The sequence below is a fragment of the Falco cherrug genome, chromosome 12, assembly GCF_023634085.1.
Source record: "Falco cherrug isolate bFalChe1 chromosome 12, bFalChe1.pri, whole genome shotgun sequence".
NCBI lineage: Eukaryota > Metazoa > Chordata > Aves > Falconiformes > Falconidae > Falco > Falco cherrug.
Genome location: NC_073708.1, coordinates 33,030,607 through 33,049,802, shown reverse-complemented (window position 1 = coordinate 33,049,802; position 19,196 = coordinate 33,030,607). Strand labels below are relative to the sequence as shown.

General features: G+C 42.6%; 2 protein-coding genes across 11 annotated transcripts in view; one reads left to right on the top strand and one right to left on the bottom strand.

The window, feature by feature from the left end:
* JAK1 (Janus kinase 1) overlaps positions 1–2,541 on the top strand; it is a 62,639-nt gene extending 60,098 nt beyond the window's left edge. For all 4 annotated transcript variants that reach the window (XM_055724524.1, XM_055724525.1, XM_055724522.1 and 1 more), the window contains exons 24-25: positions 82–192; positions 853–2,541. In XM_055724524.1, the coding sequence (XP_055580499.1) occupies positions 82–192; positions 853–954 (213 nt within the window). In that variant the 3' untranslated portion in view covers positions 955–2,541. The remainder of the gene's footprint in view (positions 1–81; positions 193–852) is intronic.
* Positions 2,542–2,710: 169 nt separating this feature from the next.
* Positions 2,711–19,196, bottom strand: part of RAVER2 (ribonucleoprotein, PTB binding 2) — a 39,293-nt gene continuing 22,807 nt past the window's right edge. The window contains exons 6-15 of one of the 7 annotated variants that reach the window (XM_055724529.1): positions 18,269–18,354; positions 14,732–14,836; positions 14,398–14,509; positions 13,051–13,283; positions 11,075–11,186; positions 10,537–10,682; positions 8,611–8,700; positions 7,791–7,919; positions 4,551–4,652; positions 2,711–3,879 (exon numbers count right to left, since the gene is read on the bottom strand). In XM_055724529.1, the coding sequence (XP_055580504.1) occupies positions 3,817–3,879; positions 4,551–4,652; positions 7,791–7,919; positions 8,611–8,700; positions 10,537–10,682; positions 11,075–11,186; positions 13,051–13,283; positions 14,398–14,509; positions 14,732–14,836; positions 18,269–18,354 (1,178 nt within the window). In that variant the 3' untranslated portion in view covers positions 2,711–3,816. Of the gene's footprint in view, positions 4,653–7,790; positions 7,920–8,610; positions 8,701–10,536; positions 10,683–11,074; positions 11,187–13,050; positions 13,284–14,397; positions 14,510–14,731; positions 14,837–18,268; positions 18,355–19,196 lie in introns of all 7 variants that reach the window. The other 6 variants (XM_055724532.1, XM_055724530.1, XM_055724533.1 and 3 more) reach the window with 6 other exon arrangements.

Sequence of the window (19,196 nt, the reverse complement as noted above, 5' to 3'; positions counted from 1 at the left end):
AAATGTCACCTTAATGTCAAATTGAAATGGGCTGGATTGGCACGGGGTAAGAGGATGTGCAGCTGACTCCTCTCTTCGCAGGAGTTCCTGAAAATGATCGGCCCCACGCAGGGACAGATGACGGTAGCACGGCTGGTGCGTGTCCTGCAAGAAGAAAAGCGTTTGCCACGTCCGCCCAACTGCCCGGAGGAGGTAATGGATGCGCCTCTGCTTTTATAGTGGTGACCTCTGATGCTAAATTAGCACCAAAAGCATCTCATGTTCATTAGCCTGGCTAATCCTGGCAGGAAACCAGTCAGGTATGCCATTAAAAAGGCATTTCCAAGTTTTTTGAGCATTATTTTAAAATGTTTTTCGACACTGACATTCCCAAGTTCCTGACATCCCTACAGAGGCATTAAGAACTTTTGCTTTAATACCTGTAAATTAAATACCATGTAAAATTCAATTAGAATCCTTCTGATTGTTGAGATGCAGAGTTCCAGGGTGTGCAGCGGGGTCCCAGTGCACAGACCACGAGGCGCAGCCTGGCTCCTGCGCCTGGGGGAGCCGGGACATAGCCCAGCTCTGCCCGAGGCACGAGCGATGGAGGGGGGGGGGGGGGCGGGGCGGGCAGGCTTGGCCTGTTTCCAGGTGGCTCAGGGACAGGGAGGTGAGCGGCACAGCGTGGCGCTGGGGAGCTGCCTCAGAAGGAAAAATCCTCACTAGTCACAGTGCTGGTGAACTCCCACCAGAATCCGAGGCGTGTCTGTCTGTCCCGCATTTCGTAGCAGCGGGAACCCGTTCCGCTGTATTCACTGGAAAAATAGTGTTTCACTCCTCCTCTAAAAATTTCTCTTCTGTTGTTGCTAGGTGGACCAGCTGATGAGGAAGTGCTGGATATTCAAGCATGATGAACGGACAACCTTTCACAATCTGATCCAAGGATTTGAAACAATTATGAGTAAAATTTAATTAGGTTTTTTTTTTTTTTTAAAATACGGTCAGTACTTTAAATATGTGTCAAAATATAAAGGCCTAAGACCTTTCATTTTATTTTTTTTAACTACTGTAATTTGTACTCTGACTGTGCTAATGTGTTTAAAGGATTCTTTTTCCAACAGTTTTCCTTTTTAATTTTAGTCAACAGTTGGATCAAATTAATTAAAAGGTATGGCAGAAACAATAGCTTCAACTCATTTTGCTGCTGTTATTGCAAGGCAGTTTTCTCTTTATCTGATTCTGGTCTCACCACAGCTGGAACTACCCTGCCGAACACGAACCGAAAGGGTGGTGTCAGAAAGCGCTGCAGGTGCCAGTGCAAAGCTGGGGCACTTAACATGTCTGCTGGGCACGCTTATTCCCTGAAGAACTAAACTAGTGGACATTAGAGGACTGGAGATGGTAATTCAGTTTGGGGAAGTTTTAGAAAAAGGTTTGGCTGACAACTGTCTTTCATGTGCACTTAAACTGCAGTAGCGAAAACCCACCTCTGGCATAAAAATCCAGAGAAGACAAAATAACGAGCTCATCTCAAAGTGCTCTGCAGTTCTGAGCTCTTAGGTATGTTTCTAAAGAAACTGCGTAACTGTTGTGTTCAAAAACTGAACCAAACGAGAAGCATGATCAGTGTGTATAGTTATGCCCTGAATTGAGAACCCCACTTTTGGATAAATATATTTGCTTTTCCTAACTCAGCCCCCTGCCCCTTTCTACCTGCTGAGGCTTCTGCCCTCTGTGTCGCTGTTAACTGTGCGAACGCAACGCTTCTTGGCTTGTACTGCAGCCGAACTGGTGTGGTGAAATGTGCGTAGGAGATCAATTACACACTTCGGGGATAGAAAAGAAAATGAATTCATGTACAGAACCCGGGGGAGCACTCCCCTAACAAAGAAGAATTCTCTAAAAGAGAGGACTGAGCAACCAGGGCAGCATTACTAGGTGAGCAGATACCTCCAACACACCAAACAGTCTTTTTGTTACCTGCGGTGCCATCCAAGGGGTGCGTGATGCACTTTTTTTTTATTATTATTTTTCTATGATCATTACACCAAGGATTTATTTGGCCAGCAGGTTGAATAATTTTAGTAAAGCTGTTTATTTGGCCTGATGAATCTTTAACACAGCCCTGGCCTTCATTTCATTTGACATACAGGCTCGAACCATACACTTGTGCAGTACTGAGTTAACCAAAGGTCAACAGCGGGACCAGCTGGGACCATGCACGGGCTGTAAGGCGGCCCAGTGAGGTGCAAACCTGCCAGGCTTCCATAAACAGCAGCTTAACTGGAACCTTCTGCTGACCCCTGTCCTAGGACTTTCCCACCACACCTGGATTTTGAAAATGCTTTGAGGGTATACTCAGTTCTTACAACAGAAAGATGTCTTGAGATATATGTATCTATATATATATATAAAATTGTAATTATGAGCTGCAACAAGGTCAGATTTATTTTTACAGTATTACTTGTTTTTTCTGTATGTCACTTATGAACCTGATTTAAATCTGTAAGCACTTTGTTACTCTTTATACAAACAAATCTAATAAATTTTTTTTCTCCACGTGCACCTCTTTTTTTAAATCATAAATTAAACAGAGGATGATTTTAAAATAACTTCCATAGGAATGGTGATCTGAACATGCTGGCTTCAAAACAACCCTGCCCTTCATTAAACGATCACTTTAAAGGTAAGCCAGAGATGGTTTCCTCCTGCAGAAATCCACTTTAAATGCGTACCAACAATTTATTTTCATTGAAAAGCATAACAAGTTGAGAAAGTTGCATATACAAACAGTTTGAACAAAATATTACAAGTGAACTTATCAATACATACACGTAGAGTCCCAGAGGAGCTCTGGTAACCTGCGTTTGCTGTTTGGCTGTCTTAAGCCGTTATGCCTGTGGGCACAGCGCCCTAGCTCTACAGCACAGCAGCTGAGGAAGAGCCGCTTGGATTGTGTTTGGTTTTTTAAGCTTTGAAAATACATATCCTGGTCACATCACAGAGCTTGAAAGGCAGAGTTTAAGACTTTTTTTTTTTTTTTTTTTTTTTTAAACAGTACTGAAAAATGGCTCCAGTATTATCTAGCAAGGTGAAGCCAGAAGGACCTGTGTTCCAGCCTCAGTGCACTCAGTCCGAGGCAGCAAACCCTGCTGCCTGTCACAGAGGGCTGGCTCCTAATCTGTCTGTCACAAGCACTGACTTCAAAAGGAACAATTTCTAAGTCTTCTGCTACAAGGATTAATAGCAGAAAAGAAAGGCTTGAGCCAGAGCGGCTTAATGAATCAGCTGAAAATACCAAGTCTTTAAAAAAACCAAAACCATATCAAAACACAATCAAGCTGGGAAATAATTGGGGCCAGACGATGCACAGGGGCAGGCAGGCTGCCACAGCTCACAGTCTCAGGGGAGGAGGGAGCCCACACCGTACACCTGGCACAGGTGAGTGAGTAAACAGTGTTTCCTTCTAGTGAGAACTACTTCATGCAAAAGGTAATATGTAAGAAAGAGTGAAAACCAGAACGAGGATGCTCTGCTCTAGCAGGCTTTGGAGTGCAGCACATTGCTACAGTTAAGATGCTTAAAAAAGAAGAAAATACAGTCAAGAGCAGGAAGGAAGGATTAAAGCCATCACCGAGGAGCATGTCAGTATTGCTTCTGCTCCAACTGAATCATCCAGATCCAGGAGGAGTCAGAAAAAGCAGAACAGGCCATTGATTTCTTCCACTTTGTTACCTTTATACTGCTCCGCCACCCGAGCATGCTGCCAGCAGCCGGCCACACTGACACGCGTGCCTGTTGGAAGGAGGACGGCACTTTGCCACGTACACTGTGTTACACAGAGGCATTCACAAACTGTAAGTTACTTATTCCAAGGAAAAGCCGTGGATTCTTGGCCTAAAAGCAGATAAAGGTTACTTCATTGTCAAAGTATCACTGATCTGAAGCGAATTGAGTGTTGCAAGGCAGCACACAATATAGCATCTTACTTTTAACAGACATTTATTGAAAACATCACAGAGGCTCTGGTAATACATTTGGTGTATCTCCATTCCAGGATTAAGAGGAAATATTAAAAATTTAAAGGCTGTAAATGCAGAACTTTTAATCCTGGAAAAAGTAAGATTGAAAAACCCATAATCTGAGTTAAAAAAATATGAAAAAAATTACTATCAAGATTTCATCTTTTAACTTCCTCAGTCTGAGGACTAGGGCAAGGATCAGCATTCCCTCCTCAGTATTTTTATTGCTTTCAGCTGGTAAGCTACCCGAAACATGCCACGTTACTTTGCTTTGTCAGCCTCAGCTCACTGTTCCTTGCAGCGGCAGACAACAAAGGAAACACTCGTAGCAATATGTACCATTTCCTTGGCAAATTTGCCCATTACAGAGGTTGTTCCTCTTGGGATACTTATAACCCCCCTGGAAAGAAGAATTATTTGTCTGAAGTTAAGGCAGCAATAAATAGCAGAGGTACGAAAAGCCTGCCTTCACACCCCGAGGCAGGAGTCATTATTTAGGTCTCAATAAACGCGCTTTTTTTTTAGAGAGGATTCTGCATAACGTACTGCGGAGCCCTGAGTCTGCTGGCCAAGGTACTCCAAGGGGCCAGGTTCTGGGGAGGACATAAGGTACGACGAGCCTCGCTTCTCGCTTCTCATTGGAGCCACCTAAGGACAAGAAGAAAACAAGTGACACATGATCCAGAGTAAACGGCATCAATAAATAAAGCTCCAGCCTGGGAATTACCAAGGACCGGGAGCCAGTAACTGACTCCAAAGGCCCGACTCCCTCAGCTTTAAGGTCCAGCTATACACAGCTCATGAGTCAGCGTTTGTGCCCTTTCCCTAAAAAATCCCAAACCAATCATAAATGCATTGGTGCCCCACCATCCATGTGTGTCTGTAAGGGCAAAGGGCTGGCTGGGCCAGGTGGCCCTGCTCCAGACAGCTTCAGTCTTTCCAGTAAGGCACCACTCGGCCACCTTTCATCCCTCTGTCCTTTCTCTTGGGGAGCTGAATGGGTTAACCCATCCTGGCCCAGCTGTCGCGGCAAGGCAGATGGACTCGGTTTGTGCTGCGGATTACAGGTAAGCAGCTGCCACTCGCAGGCACAAGTTTACATCTGGCACCAAAGCCAAGGAGAGAGCAGGAATGGCTCTTCAACCAAAACTTCAGCTCAGCTGTGTCGCCCTGACACTGCAAGGCCCAAGGCTCCCAGAAGCGGGCTTCTAGCGAGGGCACGGGGACCTAAGCCTGCCCCACTGCCAAGGGCTCAGGTTCAGTTCCTCTTTGGGATCCAGCACGGCAGGACGGCGCACTAGCCATGGACCTTCAGCACTGCAAGCTGTACATACACATTAGAACCCAGCGCCCTAATACAGATCCCTTCTCCCTGTCCCCCAATGTGTTACTAATTTCATTACCAAACGGCTTAAACAGTCGCCTTGTGCTAAAAGGCTGAAGCATCTGCCCTGTGACAACCACCTGAACCAGATCTGAGCACATCCTGCCCCACCACACCGTGTGTCCTGGGTTACCTCTGCCTCCTAGATCAGAAGAACTGGGGTTTTGGTTCATGTTGGAGTGAGTATTTTAGAAACCTTAACATGTTTCACAAACCAGGACACTAACGCTTTAACTCAATCAAATGAGCAGCTGTGCTGACCCATGTCCCCATGCCAAACACTTCCCAGCAGTTCCCGGCGGCTCCCCTTGCGGATTCACATTCACAGCTCACATTACCCTCTCAGTCTGATTTCTTTTGAGCCTGCACTTGTCATCAATAGGAACCTGCTTGAGGAAGACGTTCAGTTTTCCTCCTGTCCTCTCCCCTGCACTTCTAACAGCTGTGGAACATCACACATCCACCGTAACCTCCACCGTGTCCTGCTCGCATGGCAGAGCACAGCACCACCACTGCAGCCTGTGCACCAGGGGCTGACCATGCTCCTTCTGAAGCTCTGAAATGCCGCCCACAGAAGCAGGACAAAAATGGGCCGCAGGGTTAAAGCAAGTGCACACGTGAGCACACACGGAACCGATACAGAGCCTCTCAGGGACCGGGCTGCATGCCCTCTTCATGGAGGTTTAGCTGTTAATTCCTGGAATGAGGAAAGTGCCTCGCTGTGGAGGAAACTGCACTTGTGTTTGGTCTGTGCCAAGGGACGGACCGACCGCTCTCTTTCTGCCTTTTATGGCATCTGGCATTAAGACAAACTTTCAAGCTGCTCAGCATCACCCCCACATACAAGCTTTCCTCTTTACACTGGCGTTAAAGGTATTAGTTAGCTCAAACCCCGGAGTCTCTCCTTCTCTTGTTACAATTTCACTCATTTCCAGAGCTGTTAGGAACCTGAAAGCTCAATTTTTTGCTGCACAGACTACAGTTTTCACATGGCCTTGGCCATCTCTAACCCAGGACCTGCCAACACCAGCTCCAGCCAGGCCTCATCTCCTATCTAGGACTCACGAATTGCTACAGTTGTGTGCTCCTTCTAAATCTGCTCCAAAAAACCATGGGAATCTCGTGCCAAGCCCGAGATGCGAGTTTCTGAATGCCAGAACATCATGTGCTGAATCCGGCTGCTAACCTCTGCTCAGTGAAGGGATTTAAAGCCCTCATGGAGGAGAGCTGCGCAGGAGGCTGGGCCCCCTAAGCTCTCCCAGATGTGACTGCTGACTACAGCCACGGCTCCTCTCAGCACGCCCGGGCACCGCACAAAGGTCCACTAGCTGCGCTGGAGGCTGGAGAGGCAGCTCAGCATCCCTCCAGCAGTGCTCTGCTCCCAGAGATTACGAGCGCTCCCACGGCTTCGTGGCTCACAGTGAGGCATACCTGCCTCCAGCCGCTTCAAAAGAGATGAGAATCTGGCTTTTAAGGTCTCTCCCACCCATAAAACCAGGAGCAATGTGATTTACCCATGGCAGGAGGGTATGAATTCCTCAGGACTTCTACAGCACTCGGGAGATGGGAAGTCCTCTGTTCAGACTGAACAAAGCTTTTATCCCCACCATACCCCGCCTGTGTTCAACCAGCCTCTGGTTACACTAGCCTCCAGCCTCCTTTAGGCTGGCCCTCCCTGCTTCCGTAGCATTTCCCCATCCCCTCCGCAACTCTTCTTGATGAAAACTGTCCACTGAGTGCACCAGACAAAGGAAGCTTTGCTCAGTGAGTCTGGCTGAAGTAGGCTGCATCTGACATCTGTTATAAAATTTCAAATTAAAGCCATTTTAAAATGGTTTTCTTCCCAGGATCAGTTAAGAGTATTACAAAGTGAAAGCTGTAGGTAAACTGGACACTGCCTTGATCTGCCAGTTCCAGAGGTTTTATCCCAGTGGCACTCACTGCAAAACATCTGCAAGTCAGGCAAAAAAACCCTTTTAAAACCTCTGTGAACTACCTCCTACTCCTTTCTTCACTTCCTACTTTATTTGCCTCCTTCAAGGCATTTCTGCACATTCACCCTCACAAGTAACATCTTTCCCAGAAGTCTGCTCACAAACATCCAGCCTTTCTTTGCCTGTGGGCTTCGGTGGTTTGTGGGCAGTGAGGAGCACAGACCTCCAGGGCGTTGGAGGGCTCCGAGGGGGGCTGGCGCTGGCACGCCCTGCCCAACCACTGCTTTTATTTATCACATTCACCGGGAACTGCACGTGATCCAGAGCAACTCGGGATCCCGAGGGGCAGGGATGCAGTGGAACAGCTCTGCCTTGGCTTGTTGTGGGTCCAAAGTCCACTCGGTGGCAGCACAAAGACAGCTGGCTCGGGCTGTGCCTGCAACCACCCTGCTCGCTCTCTCCTCTCACCTTATTTAACGGGTTTTGTGGAGGAAGCTGCAAGCTGCCTGGCTGGACTGATCCCTGGGCTCCACTGTAAAGTGTAGGCATGACCTGCAAGCAGGTACTGTAGTCTGGGTAAGATCCACCTGTAGATTCCTGAATGCAGAACGGGATCCACGATCAACCAGAAGTTGAAAGAAAATAGGTTTAGAAATTAATTTTTACTTGATATAGTAACGAGCGCTCAGCTGGCATTTTCATATCTGAGTCACACTCAATTGCTAAAAGGAGTGTACAATTCACAGCAGCTCAGGCATGCAGCAATTTCTTGAGCAAAATGTAAGATTTGGGGGATGGCTTGCTTTACACAATTCCTTTTAAAAAAAAAAAAAAAAAAGGGGGAAGAAAGAGGAAAAAAAAAAGCGTGCTTGTCTGTGGTCACAGAAACCTCGGGCTATGTAATAGCCTGGGCAGGAAACAATCCTCCAAGAGGCTCACTGGAAACAACACTACACTGTGCTGTTTCTTGGCAGGAGTATTTTAATACACTCCTGAACTGTACAGGTAACTCTGGCTTGTGGGATTTCAGAGGGAGGGATATTTATGGCAGATATAACCACAAGCGTGAGTATGAACCCTGGAGAGTAACTGTGCAGGGATGCCCTGTGGAAGGTGACCATGCAGTGCCATTCATCCCACACTCTCCGGCCCCTTATTTCTTTTCACAGTACTGACAGCAGCAGCCACTATCAACAAACAAAGCAGGTGTCCAGAGTCCAAAAGCACCCTTGCAGCTGATGGGAGAAACAGCCAATGGAGACAGGAAGAAAATAAAATTATTTCTCACCTCAGAGGCTTCATTTTCAAATTCATCAGCTCTTGCCTGGGTAGAGTTACATGCCTGAGCATAATGCTGATACCACTGCTGAACAGCCTCCTATAAAGGAGGAAAAAACCTCTTCCCATTAACTGTCTACTAAGATCACTTTTAAATGAAAACAATTCTTACAACCTCACAGGACATGAGTAAAAGGCAAAGCTCTCCAAGAAGCATCAAAACATGTTTAACACCAGTGATAAATATAAAACCAAGCATTTAAAACTACATTAGGTGGTTAAAGATACACAAGGCACCACTGCCTTGGCAGCAGACACAAGTACAATGTCATTTCTGATGCGTAGAAGGAAGTGACAGCACCAATATAGCTGAGTGAGGTTCAGAGGTGCCACATGTCGTAAGTGACATCATTTGAGTCCTTCTTATTACTACAGGTAATACTAATAACACTAATACTACAATACTACTGATTTTTTTGGACACTTTTTTAAGGATGTGGGGTTAGGGACTACCTCCAGGAAACATCAAAAGAAATGTAAAGCCAGTAATCACATTCAAACAAAACATTCAAGAATACCGTAGCGTTTACACAAAACACACAGCACAGCAGCCCACAGGACACCTCTCTTCCTTCTTGAGCCCACAGCTGTCACCAGACTGATCTGACTGGGAGATGGGTCTGGCTCCTGGCAAAGCTCCCTGCTGCAGCAAATGCAGTGCAGTGACACCATCGCCTCCACCACTCCTTGGCCAGGCTGAGACCCTCCTAATATGAAACAACCCCCGTGCCCACCCACGCGCGCCCGTCTCCGTCCCCCAGGCCCAGCCGGCTCCCAGAGCAGCCCTGCTCTACCTCAGGAGTTTTGCAGCCACACACATTTCCTTGCCAGCAACCCAGGAGAGGGGAGCACAGTTTGTTTCTGCCTCCCAGCCACAACAGAAAGATCAGGGAAAGATCAAGCGACTCTGGGGAGGAGGTGATGGGGACAGGGCAGGGAGAGACCTACTAGCAGAGCAGGAGCGGGTGTCTCAGCCCAGACCCAAGATTTTCACACAGATTACCTGATGGAACTACAATCCAATTCTCATATTTGATTTGCATACAATTATATTCCTACACAGGGTAGTGATGGCTAATGAAAATATGGAAAGGTTATTTCACAGAGCGTCCTGACGTCTGTGAAACCCAGAACTTGCTCTCAGTAGTGCACCACTCTCCAGAGGGGCAGCCCTCCACCTTAATGGCCATGCTGTGATCACCAAATAGGACGTGGGGGGAAGAAATCCTGAGCAGTGAAACCAGCTGGCAGAGACTGCAAAAATTCCCCAAGCTACACAGGAACTTCTGGTAGACAGAACAGGCTCTTCTCTGGGATCTAGCCAAAATTCAAGAAAACTTTAAAAACTCCTTGGGAAGGGAAAGAGAAGAACTTCATGGTTTTAAAGACAGACAAAAGCCAAGCCAGAAGTTACAAGTAGTAATTTTTTAGCCGACTGCACTGAATTCAGGTTCTCAAGAAGCAATCTTTCAATGGTTCTACTACTGCAACAGGGAAGGTATTGAGGCTCTTTTTGACCGGCATTAGGTGTACTTTGTGCTAAACCAATTCTGTACCCTGAATTGATAAGGGTACCCTGAATTGATAAGAGATAAACTATCAGTGAAAAGGACCTACAAGGTTCACTCTGAAGAAGAGGGTGGGCTCTGGTTGTAGGAAGGCCTAGGAACCACTGAAGAAGAGTTCATGATGTTGGACAATACTGTTCAACTGCATGCAGGGCTATCGGACCACCTGTGTACCAAGAAGTGTTAAGAGTATGCAGAGAAAAGGGATGAACATCTCAGGAATCAATCCCCGAGCAGATCTCTGCCAAAAATCCTGCTACGAGAGCTCTGAGTGACAAACCAGAAGAAGGTGCTGCGAAACAACGTACCTGTGCATATTCCCCATGCTGTTGAGAGTAATTAAAATAACTTTCCATTGCATGTTGTGATGTAGTTCCCTGAGACACAGCAGCGTCCACGACGTTGTTCGAAAGTCCAGTCTGCTGCGGTGGACTAGAGGCTTTGCTGGCAATTGCTGTTTGTAACACAAAGAATACACGGTTTGTATAAACACACCACTTGTATAACCTGTACAAATTAGGTTGCAATCTTGTTTAGTAATATTCTGGGATTAAAAGAGAAATCTGCTACTTCAGATTAGGCTGTGCTCAAAATTTATCAGTGCTACTAAAATTGAAGGCTTTCTAGGAGTTTCTCTACAATCAGCAAGCCCATTAACTCTGAAAATTTATGCTTCCCAAAGAAAATATTAACTGTAAGGACAGATTACATCCCAATTTTAAGAGAGTCTACAAGATTTCTGTAAAGATAGATGTTGCTGTCACTAGAATTACTCGCCAAATGGAATAACTATTTGCCACACCGGTCAAGGAAACTTGCAAGTGAAACTGCTAAATGTTTGCTTACCTGGAAGACATATACCAGGCAACACACTCGCCAAGTTCAAGTAGGGGTTGGTACTAAGACGTATTTCTTTTGGTGGTTCTCCTAGCAGCGAAGTCTGTTTTTTCAAGGGAGTCTGTGAAACAATTGGACAGCACAGTTTGCGTTATATTCATGCAACATTCGTCAGAAATAAGGTAAGTGTTCCAGCAGGATTTTGAAAAAAGCTTAGCCCTATGAAATCTAACAGGAAAACTTTTAAAATAAATACTGGGGATAACTATCTGGACACACTGGCTGCACTTTTTTTCTTGTCAAAAAATTTTGTAGGAACGTTTCTCTTTAGACTGTAACTAACTAAAGGATATCGAAAACCAAACAAGAGAGAGCCTTTTATGTTCAAGTGAAGGAACAATAATCACCGTAACGACTCCAGATGCAGGGAGTTAGCATTAAGAACATGGCCGAGACAAAAATCAACTCCTTTCACCCGGAGTCACAAGCAAATAAAGGGCAAATGAATGCTGGAGAGATGACACTGCCTGCCATCTGCCATTATAAACACTTCTTACTGATCACTCTTATTTATAAGCCCACACTTAAAAGGAGAAAATATTTGTGAGCGCAAACAAAGCGTCAGGACTCACTCACTCACTCCAAAAGTGTTTGTTTCCTATGAGGGACTAGGAAGGGTACACTACCCCCTTACTTCCCATTAGCTTATATTAGAAAAAATACCGACAATAAGGATGAAGTAGCTGTAGCAAGTTACACAGCTTGCCTGAAATACACAGCTCAAAGACGTTTATACAGTATTCTACTCTACATCTATTCTGTTCATTTATTCAAAGCTCATTAAGAAAAAAAAGCTTTATTTTAATGGATCAATACTATTTTCAGTAAAACTATTAATCAACAACTTTTCAAAAACAGTGAGACCAGTTTGTAAACACAGAAAGTTTCAACAGAGTGCTGAAACTTTTCATCTGGGTGCAAAAGCAGGCATTTAATTAACTATATAGACTTCTAACGGTTTACTTAAGTTTCCTTTTAAATAAATGAAATGCTGAAACAAACCACTGATTTTATATATGTACACACACCCCCCCGTGTATTTTATTCACATGTATCTACACATAGGTAAAATACCACTTCATTACAGTAAAAAAAAAAAATTTAAAACATGAAAAACATACTTTCTGAAGTAGGACCATATCTGTCAAAGCTGTCTAACAAAGGCAGATACCGATACTGTATATAATCTGATTGCTTCAGAAAATATGTAAGGAAAACACAGATCTGATCTGAACTAAGAACATGTTTCCCCATAAATGTCAAGGTATTTATGTGTAGTATAAAAATAGTAAATTCTGTTAATAGCAGGAAAAAAACTTCTGAAAAAACTACACTGTTCTGGTTCAACTTAAATCCCACCCCATCATCCTCTCACCCCATGCTTTCAAGGGAATAAATATTAAAACTGATACAGACTAAGAAAACATCAGCTATGGCTAACAGGGTATGGATTAAAAGCCGACAATTTACACACACACACAGATATATATATATCTATATCTATCTCAACACACACCCCACCTGGAAACCCAAAGGCCCTACACATACCACCAGAATTGCTCCTGATTAGTCATGAAATTCAACCACAAGTTCTATTTTCAGTCTTTAAAAGGGACATTACTTTTGAGATAATTTCATCATCAAATACTATGAGGTATACATATGGAAAAAAAAACCCTCCAGCATTGTAAAGACTCCTTTGTTAATTCATCTGGACCTTTCACCAAAGAGCATTATTGTTCTCTCCCTATTATTCATAACTGAAATGACCTTATAATGACTCCTGAATGATCCTGTGATCTAGCAAATTTTACAGTGAAGAACTACAATAAGCAGTTGCAGGTAACTCTTAAGCATGTTAAAATAAAAAACTATAAAATCCACAGACAAGAAAAAAGAAAATACTTGTATTCAGTGTTCCTTACCCCCAAACTTGTATCAGTACTTTTTAGTTGATTCTGTTGTTTGGCATGTCCAGTCCGCAAAGCTCCCACAGAAAGATTTGTTAAGGTCTGATGATAAGGCTGCGAACCCGAGACAACCGCTTCGGTAGGCGGTTGTTTATCTGGAGCATTATTTTGCCCTGGTATAGCTTGTCCAACAATGTGCTGATTCGGAAAGAATGGCAGCATGCCCATCCCTGCTGCTGCTGCTGCTGCTGTTTGAATTGGAGTCAGATTAGGTGCCGCAGTCAACCATAAATGGAGAAACTTTTATGTTAGACAAGATTTATCAGTACATTTTGTTTGTGGTTTCTACTAAGTGATGAGAAAAACATTTAGAGATCTATTTTACAGCTGCCCCAGAACACTGGATTCTAACGATAGTTTTTGGTTTTTTACCACCTCAGGAGCAAACAACTCTATTCAAAGCTAACACAATAGAAGAAACTCCTGACTTTTCTAAATGTTCACCATGATAAGAAGTTACTTGGTGTTCCTGTCACTTTCAAAAACCCCATGAACAACATCCCAGAGGATCCTGCATTGCAACAGACAGGAACATTATTTTTACAAACAAAAGAGCTAGAAAGTATTCTCCAAAATTAACATCTAGACATTCAGAACAGGTTTTTCCCCCACTCCCTCCCCCAAGCTTTTCCTTGCTCCTCGTTACTACCATAACTCAGACCACGGCTAGAACCACAGAATACATGGCTCTCAGTGGAGGAAACAAAGAAGACGCACTAGAAATAGCACAACTGATCTCTCCTCATAAAAATTGAGGGCATGACTGGTGCAGAAATCTGCATTCAAAGTTGACAGCTGTCACAGACATTAAAGCTCTAGTACTCAATGAAATGAATGCAACAAATCTATCTGCAGTGCCCCTTCAGCTACTCAAATTATCTGCTTTGAAACCACAAACCCCAAAATTTTGGTCCTAAATAAACACATATTCCAAGTGTACTAAAAATGGCAGTAACTGAGCAAGCAGAATATTTAACAACCTGCCACAACCAATTTCAACCAATGCCACAGTGTACTCTTTCTTCCCTGACAAACAGATGAGAGAAGCCAGGCAACAAGTCAAGATATATTGTTTGTTTCCTGCTTAAACCAGCAGGTTACCATTGGTCATATAGATACATAACTTGTTACCTTAACTGTATAGCTATATAGCGTGCATTATTGTCCAGCTCTCTGCCTACCTGACTGTGCAGTCACAACATTCAAACGTATTATTGCTTTTGCCACAGTGGGAGAAAGTAAAGTGCATAATTCCAAGCTGAGCATTTATACTGATTTGGTATGAAATAAAATGTCACTTACACTTAAGAGTTTCTCCACGGGCTCCCATGCCTGAGCTCACTGATGGCATTACCCCTATTCCCAGTACTGTCTGAAGCAGCATTGTTGGAGGTTCTCCCAGCAAACCTGGTTTCTGTAAGGAAGAATAGAAAACTGTGTAAATGAGTCAAATAATCCATCTGTAGCTCTTTCTTATAACTTTCACATTCAGTTAATCTTTTTAGATATACTAAAATGTTAAAATTATACTAGACAAAAACAGTTATCTGTTTTAGCAGTTTTAAGAATGTTGAAGTTGACAGTCTTGAAGTTGAAGAATGAAGAAAGACAGTCGAAGTTGAAGTGATGACCTTACACTATTAGCCTTAATGTTTTCAATCTTCATCAGCTGCTGCTGTGGCAATGGTAGGTGAGCCGGGCTCTGCAGCAGTAAGTTAGATGTACTCCCCAGAATTGAACTCTGTGGAATTATTAAAAAAAGTGTTAGCTAACAGTCCAGGAAAACAGTACATTCTTGAAACATTTTCAGATGATACTTCTTAAAGAAATCTAGATTACTTTCTGAGTTAATACAGCAAAGGAAAACAGCTGTTTCTTCCACAGAACTTGATTTTTGTTTCATTCATATTTCAAGCTCTTCTAACCTCTCTTCCACCTAGCCCTTTTTTTCACCTCACAACTACAAGTATGCTTTGTGATGGCTTTTACAGGATCATGAGTAACTCCAAATACAATCCAGACTCCATTGCAGTCCCTGTGTCTAAGCCAAGATGGAAAGTGAAATGTGTTTGGAGCCTCTGCAGACAGACTAGATAGGGGAGTTACCTATAGTGCCAGTAAGAAAGATGAGACACAAGGATTTCAGGGGATTAAGAGCCCTCTGAATAAGGACTTCATTGTTGTTAACATCTGCACTGTGCCTTGCATTTCAGTTTTAATACACAATCTCTGCCGGGTATCTATACACTTCACAGGACTCAGCTGCAACTGGCAGGGACTCTCATCCCTTGCTTTACAGTGACCAAACAGTATCTTCACTTTCAAAGAAGAATATCCAGATATGCTTCCCCTCTCTTTTTAGTGGCAAATATCTACATGAAATTCTATTCCAGAACCATTAAAAGGCTTACAAATCACAGTGCCTACAGATTGCCAAGTCTATAAAATATTAGTATTTTTCATTCAAAACATTCTGCATCAGTTTGCCAGCAGAACCGAGACACTTAACAACTTTGGGGCACCATGTTCAGACTCTGCTACTGGTATATTCAGCATTATGTGGCTTAAACGAAACCTTATGTCCACCCTGGATCAAAACCCACATTATGATTCATCCTAGCTGAGCACCGGCTTGAAACTGTCTGACAGCAGCTTCTGAGCATGATCTGTGAGGCAAAACATAAATTGCTCAACAAACCTTTTTGTACAGTAGTGCAATAAAGATATATGGGACACTGTGTCAAATCATGACTATAGCCTTCCTCATTTTTTTGAAATCTCCTACATAGGAAAGGTCACCAAAACCAGGTAATGAAGATGGAACCCCACAAAAGCAGGCAGCCCTCCCAATGCACGGCTCTGCAGATTTTGCCACCTCCTGCAAAACACTTCAAAACTATTTTCAAGCCTAAGTTTGTCTGAATATACACCCCTCTGTACCTGTAATATGGGCTTCTGGACTCAGAAATGTGCAATTTAAAACAAAAAAAGTGCCATATCTACATTAGTTATATATCTGCTCTTTTAACTGTCTTAGTGATTTCCATTAAAAATTATCCAGGGCTGTTTATTGTCATCGATACCAGTGTTCTTCCTTCTTGGTTACGTCAACAGAGAACATTTACTAGTTCAACTGCAAAACTTTCAGACATACAGGAGTGGAAAATCAATTTGGTTCGAATCCTCAAAAGAAAGTCTCTGGGTTAATAAACATTCAATAAACTGTTGGATGACTGAGGGAAACACACGACTGTGAAAGCTTAAAATGCATTATTTTAGCACACGGTAACTATAACTAAGAGAAATTAAAAGAAAGAAGTTTAAAATCATGCCACCTCCACAGTTGAAAGATTACTTAATGAATAACCTTCTGTTGAATCTTGATCAAATTCCCCTCTGTTGAATCTTTTTTTATGGATTATTTTCTAATGTTGTGGCATAGTCATCCTAAACACGTTATTTCTTCTCTCCTTTTTTTAAAATTTTTTAAACTTGTTTTTTAAAAAAACAACTTTATAAAACCTTGACTATAAAATAGCAAAACCAAGATATACAGTAAGCTGAATCAGTGTGTGACTGGGGAGGTGGGGAGAGAGTCAAGCCAAGACACTGTGTCTGTTCCTCTATCTTGCAACAACACTGAATTTCAAGACAATAAAAACAGTGACCTGGTTCTCTGGCTTTAGAGAATACTCTGAAATAAGTCACTGAATAACAGAAAAATGTGCCTAACAGAAGGAACTGGGATAATCAAATCATTGTCAACAAAATTCAGGCTATTAGACCAGGTTTGGAGCTAATTAAATGACAGGAAGCTCCCTGGAAGAGAACTAGACTTGTAAGTCCTCCGAAAGAGAAAACACCAAGTTGTCTAGCTGCAGCGCTCTTAAGCCAAAAAAACATTGGATCATCATCAATCACACTGTTAACTGTGTAAAACATGCCTGTCTCCAGCTGCAATTAGAAAACACTCACATTGCCTTCCAAGGAAGTACAGACTCTCCAAGGCTGAAGAGAGAGCAGCAGTAACTAAACATATCAATTGAAAACGTCATTTAAATGAAAGAAGTACAAGCAAAGAATGATGTTTTTTCTTATTGTACAGGACCAAAGCAACCCATCTGAAAGGGCAAAATTAAGTAGCATTTATTCAAAATGAATATATTCACCTACCAGTTTTTAGCAGAAAAAAACCCAGAAAAGCTAAATATACTTAACAAGTATCTCCGCATTTTGGTGTGGCGTTTTTTTGTTTTTGGTTTTTTTTCTAAGATCTTTAAGTCTGTGTTTGCCAAAAGAACAGCAGAAATAACAACTAATTGTATTTTATTTTTTAAATCGGAATTTCTGAAACACCAGAAATAGTAAGTCAAAGCAAATGAATCCAGTCCCTCATGGGTATTTATGAAAATCCCTGCCATGAATATCACAGGCAAACCTCGGCTTCTGGAGCTGGAGCAGTCTCTTAACAGAATCTCAATACAAGGTGGAAGCCAGGCTGCTGGCCAAGTGCACTGCTGCAGGGAGGAGTTCTGGCTGTGGGTGCTACTCTAGCATATACTCATCTCCAATTTCTAGGGCAAACTCACCCAAATATCCTTTATAGTACCTTTCAGAAATTCTGGTGTCCATCTGGAATTACAGATGCTCTCAGAATACTTTAAATAGCTTAAAGCTTGGGGGTTATTTTTGACTAAGTAGTAACATCTGAAAATCACTATTTTTTATGGCATATATAGCACATTCTAGACCCTGCAAACTTTAAAATGAAGATAGCGATGCTAAGCTTTTTGGCTTGAATAAGATAAAACAATCAAGTCTCCACAGGAGAAGGAAGTGTTATGAGTGTGCATTCTCCAAAAGAAATGGCTGTGACATGCTCCTCCAGCACTAATTTAAAGAGGACTTTTTTTGCCAGTATTAGCAAGTTGTCTCTACATCAGCAGGTGTTAGCAAATCAAAAGCTCAGTTAAGATAAAATAACTCACTGTGGATAGTAAGCACAGTCTGCTCTTACATCCCCACAGGCATCTCATAATAGAATGCTTTTCTTAAAGATAGCTTTAATGAAAACTCCTGATTTCAGTTGTAATTCCTTAAAACTTTTGAGAATATTTTTCATGCCAAGATCTCCATATATATCTATTTTGACAGAAGTTATTTTGTCACATACCTGATGAACTTTATTCAACTGCAAAAAAGGTGGGCCAACTGCGGAATTTATAAGGTGAGGTAAACCTGCTGATGCTCCAAGAACTGCTTTAGAAACACAAGAAAACATTGTAGGCAAGTAAAAAATCTTCAAAAGAGTTATCTTATTTTTTTTAGATTTGGTTTTCATGAAACTTTCCAGTGTACTAAAGGTCACTATAATGAAACTTTTCAATACACCCAGCTCTGATCTGCAATTAAGAGCACATGAGACACAAATACACTCTCAAGGCTCTCCTCCAAAGCTGAGTTTCACTCCAAGATTCAGAAATGCCTGGAGCTGATTACAAGACCACAGCATTATCTCAAGTGCTTTGAAAAGTCAGCATTAGCCGTCATGTTTCTTTGCTGAAGTGGCCACTTCACACAATTTCTGTGTTATCTTCTGTCAATAGATCATGTTACAAACTCTTAGCTGTCCCCCACTTGACTCTTCAAATTATCTGTTCTCATCTCTGTTCCTAATGCTTTTTCACCATCTGAAATGTGGTAAGATTGGTTTTTGTATGTTTAATAACATCCATCCTAATAAGACGACAGAGGAACGTTTCTGGGTAATACCATTACAAATGCTGTTTACAACTACGGTAGCACCCAAGCGAATAAAGATTTACATTGGAAACAACAGGAGAAAGACTCAGGCTGCAAAATTCACATCTAGAATCAGATTTCAACTTGTCATTTTAATGATGTTTTCCAAAACCATTTCATTTTAAACCCATTTCTAATATGAACATTCAGAGACCACAGAGTTAATATGAAGACGTTTTTAGGTAACACTAAATTTTACCCAAGCACAAAGCATAGCAATCCACCTCCTGCTTTCATAAAATGTGAAAGTGTCTACATAAACACACTATACAGCATCTGCACAGATTTTAAAATAGCAT